The 4,797-nt window shown below is 39.6% G+C and overlaps 1 protein-coding gene across 1 annotated transcript in view; it reads right to left on the bottom strand.

Annotated features, from left to right (window-relative positions):
- LOC107743209 (uncharacterized) overlaps nt 1-295 on the bottom strand; it is a 6,070-nt gene extending 5,775 nt beyond the window's left edge. Inside the window, exon 1 of the mRNA XM_016556352.1 lies at nt 273-295. Coding sequence (XP_016411838.1) covers nt 273-295 — 23 coding nt within the window. The remainder of the gene's footprint in view (nt 1-272) is intronic.
- Nucleotides 296-4,797: the final 4,502 nt, after the last annotated feature.

Raw genomic sequence — 4,797 nt, 5'->3', positions numbered from 1 at the left:
GTTGAGGCAAGTTGGAGCTGAACTCTGCAGGACACCGGCCCTCCAGGACCGAGTTTGGACAGCCCTGCATTAGATGGAGAAAAGTCTTAGAATGTTTAACTCCAAAACCTTAATTTCTTTTCGGCTGAACAAAGAAAATAACATATATCTATACACTGGGGGTGAGTAAATAATCAGGACATTTTACTTTTGGGGTGAACTATTCCTTTAAAGACATTAAACCACATTTAAATTGTATATACAACACAAAGAAATACTCATGGAAAACTTACTCATGCCTGTGGAATTGGGTCATTTTTCCTATTACACACAAACACAAAAGGGACTATGAGTAAGCTTTTTGACAATGAGTTCTGACACAATAATGAAAGTAATAATAACTGAACTTGTGTTGTCCTAGATTTTATTTTCTAATCATAATTTAACATAATTTAAATGCAACATTCAATATCTTTAAATAAAGTGTTATTTATAGACAATTTTAGCTTTAGGACTGACCTTATGTAAAAAGGTCAGTAAAATGTAACATAAACAAGAAAAAAAAGGCAGTATAAAATTTTCTGTTATTCAGAACCAAAGAATACAGCTATGTGCTATTTTGCATGCATATTCATTCATTCATTCATTCAGCTATCTTAGCTCATGGCAGCTACTCTACACCCCTGGTCCTCTTCAATCACTTTTGACTGAAACATTTTATTTATTTATTTGTTTTACTTGTAACTTCATCAGAATGGCATGGACTTTTGTGGCACAGGTAATATGAACACACACAAAAAATAGACATGATTGGAAAAGGCTAAACTGTCTTTAAAAAAAAACAAAAAACAGTTGTTTGGTCTCTTCTGAGTATGATTTTGGCTGTGACCCATAAACAAAGAGCACCAGAGGACTACAGAAACTGATGATTCCATAAAGTCAGTGCATATGTCATATACTGTTGGTAATCTATTAACAGAGAATTTATAGTTTTTAAACATGCTGAAACATACTCCGCATACACACAACCAGCACAAATATAAAAGTCATTCAGCTATTTTTTTTAACTCCTCATCTAGTATTTCAGTCAATTTTACATCCTTTCAAAAGCATCATTATTGCAAGGTTTTAGCTATAACTTGTTTCAATATTTCCACAAACCTGATAATATAAAGACTGCAATTTAAGTAGCTCTTAGTGCTCACCTCAGTTTGACTCCTAATGAACTCCCAACGAGTGCAATAAACATATCAGTTTCAAATTAGCACCTTTTTAATTTTACTTAAAAAAAAAAATTGTGTTGCAATGTATTTACATAGATTCAGTACATTCGGTGCTGTTATATAATCAATTAATTAGATGTTACTATTTGAAGTATATATTAGTGTACAATTTTTTTTTTGTTATAATTAAGTCATTTATTGTAAATTGTTAACATATATCACATAGACACTTGTGCAATAAAGGTGATACTTCAAAATGTCTGTAAAGAAAGGAATAACGCAAAATATGTATGACTACCATGCCTAGCATATCTGATCAAATGCCTATTGATCAAATGATCCTAAATGCAATTGCCTTACCCTGTTCAAAAGTGAGAGCAATTTCGTCAAGTCAAAAGATCTGGTAATGCTGAATGGTGAAATTAATGCTTCAGTTTTTGTGCCTTGTAGTTCTACAAAAGATCCCACCCACAACCACTGTAGTGTAGCCACTCCCCTGCTCTTAGGCACCCAAATTGACAGCAATGTCTCCTATGGCCACATGGGGACAGACTTTCTGGGGAAAGACTGGGGAAAGACATTTTATGAACCAAGCAGAACTCTTTTGCTTTAAACTTTTATGGGCAAAATTAAATTAGGCGTACAGTAAATTATGGCTTCACTATTCAGATGGTCACATTTTTCTGATTTTCTATTTGATTTTAGACAGTTTGGTTAAAAAGAACTTCATTAAAACTAAATATTAAATGCAAATACATCTAATACAAAATATTTTCTTTTCCAAAAACTATAGTAACTTGGTCACACTTTACAAATTCAAATGTTACCGCTTCAAACGACAGGTTTTACGGCAGGATAATCGAACGCTCATTGGCTCTCGCCTGCATTCATCACAGATTGCGACATGCCGTGTTTCTGGTGAGGTGTGTTTGAATGATGCACGCGCCTTCACGAGTTCTCGGAGTGGATCGGGAAAATAATCTGCATAATATATTTTCAGCGATTAACAACTTAAATTCTGCTCTGCACCTCACACAAACCTACTGTATTCCGCCAGAGAGGACTGCGGTTGCAACGCATCGTCATTTGGGTTACTTTTGGTACTGCTTTTGACATTTTTGCAATAAATAAATTATTGTAATTGCATTGTCATGTTTTTCTTATACTGTACAGAAATGTTTAGGTTTATAGGTAGGAGTGGGATTAGCGACTATAAAAATATTTTAATGCTATATTGTAACTAAAATGGTTATTTTCCTGCATATTTCGGTCAATTGCGATTTATATCCTTTTATATTCGCTATAAAATGGGTAGGTTAAGGTTTGGGGGTAGATTAAGGGGTGAAATGTTTAGGTTTATAGGTAGGAGTGGAATTAGCGACTATAAAAATATTTTAATGCTATATTGTTACTAAAATTGTTATTTTCCTGCGTATTTCGGTCATTTGCGTTTTATATCCTTTCATATTAGCTATAAAATGGGTAGGTGTAGGTTTGGGGGTAGGTTAAGGGGTCCTAAAATCTAAATCGCTTATTGATAAAATGATAAAAATGCATATTCGCTATAAAATGGGTAGGTTTATGTTTGGGGGGTATAGGTTACGGGGTCTAAAAATCTAATCGCTTATTGATAAAATGTTAAAAATGCATTGATATGAATATCTTCATGATACAAAAGATACGTAAATATTTTTACGTTTTTTAGCTAAAAATACATAGCGATTTGTACGTTTTAAATGTTGAAATATGTCTAAATTGTACATTTTAGCACCAATAAAAACGTACAAAAATGTAAGTTTTGTGCTTGTAAATATTACGTATTAATACCTACGTATAAACATGAGACCAGGCTGGGTTAGTTCACCCAAAAATGAAAATTCTGTCATTAATTACTCACTCTCATGTCGTTTCAAACCCGTAAGAACTTCATTCATCTTCGGAACACAAATTAAGATATTTTTGATGGAATCACATGGATACGCTGTTTTCATTCAGATCAAAACCCAACAACGTAGGAAACAGATCCGGCGTGACGCAGCTGACACAGAACAGCATACGCATACATTTCAGAGTTATATTAAACACGAATGACCATAGTTGAATTTCAAGCCCGCTTTGTCTCTAGTTTGCATTTGGTCTCATCGCTACTATATGGTTGTGTGCATCCCTGTTTGCTACGCTTCATTAAATGTGCTTTGAGATTGTTATAGCGCCTTGTTTTGCCCTCTTTCCCCACACATGCTGTGACAGAATACCGAAACTCACAAAAATGAAAGGCAGAAGACGCTAGGGCACCCGTGTTTGTCTTTCAGGGTGGCCGATATTTGGAGGACTACGTCGAGAAGTTCTTGGACACCTGCCATCTCGCCAGCTACAATTTTGTGATGGGCTGGACGACGACATTTGTGACGTCCTGCCCCGGGGAGATCCTTGCTGGACTTTAAAAAGCTACATCAACTTCACCCTATGGATGAAAGGATCCACGTTCATGATCAACGATGACAATGAGGACAACATCAGCGTCCAGCCCCACTGTGCAGACTTCTCGCAGCTTGACCCACAGCACAGCCAGTCATCATCCCCACGCAACACAGATCGAAAGCCTGGGCCTACCGCAGACACGGAGCTGGAGCTGATTGCATTTAAAGAGCCAGATAAGGAGACTGAGCAATTCAAAGCCACAGAGCCTGAGCCCGAGCCCGACATGAAGTCTGTGGGAATATTAGTGGAGTACGAGGGCATGGAGGATAGCACCGCCCACATTCCTGCAGCTGAGGGTGAGCTGCTGCTGTCATCTGCAGATTTGCTGGAACTATTTGATCCCCTCTTTCCGCTATGCTCTATTCCTTCTAGTCCTGTCTGTCTGTCTGTCTTCTTCTCTGACTTCGTCCAGCCCTTGCCTTCTGTCTTCACTGTTTCCATCCAGCCCCGAATCTTCTGTTCCCCAGCCGGTTCCATCCGGCACTGAATCTCCGGTCTCTCTGCTGGTTCCATCCGGCCCTAAATCTCCTGAGTCTCTGCTGGTTCCATCCAGCCCTAAACCTTTTTTGCCCTCTATGTTTCCCTCCAGCCCTGAAACTCCTAAATCCCACAGACTCCCACCCATCCTCCCTATCCCACCTCCACCTTCTAGTCCTTCTAGCCTAGACCTTCTATTGCCTGTCAATTCCCCTGCTCACACTCTGCCAGCTGCTCATCAACCTCAAATCCCGTCATCTCCACCATGGACTGTTATCGAACCTACTCCGCCAGTCTTCCTCGTCCCTTGGGCACCACTTTGGGCAAGCATCCATCTACCTCCACCTTCCATGCCAGCCAAACACTCAGCCTTTTCTCTGCTGCCACCTGTCATCCCCTCAGCTCACCCTCAGCCTACCACTACCTATGTGGGTTCGCTTCGGGTTTCCAGTCACCAGCTCCATGTAGGTGTGAGGATCCCCTGCCTCCACCTCTAGCCACTGGATCCCTGACTCCACCTCGGCCCTTCGACCCATCGGCTCCCCCTTGGCTCCTAGCTCCTTCATCTCCAATGTGGCCCATCATCCCACCAGCTCGACCGGGCTGCCTTGTCCCTCCACCTTGATAAGTTGTTGAC

The sequence above is a fragment of the Sinocyclocheilus rhinocerous genome, unplaced genomic scaffold, assembly GCF_001515625.1.
Source record: "Sinocyclocheilus rhinocerous isolate Xijiao unplaced genomic scaffold, SAMN03320098_v1.1 scaffold946, whole genome shotgun sequence".
Classification (NCBI taxonomy): Eukaryota; Metazoa; Chordata; class Actinopteri; order Cypriniformes; family Cyprinidae; genus Sinocyclocheilus; species Sinocyclocheilus rhinocerous.
Note: the sequence above shows the minus strand (reverse complement) of the source record. Positions and strands in the feature narration are given on the sequence as shown.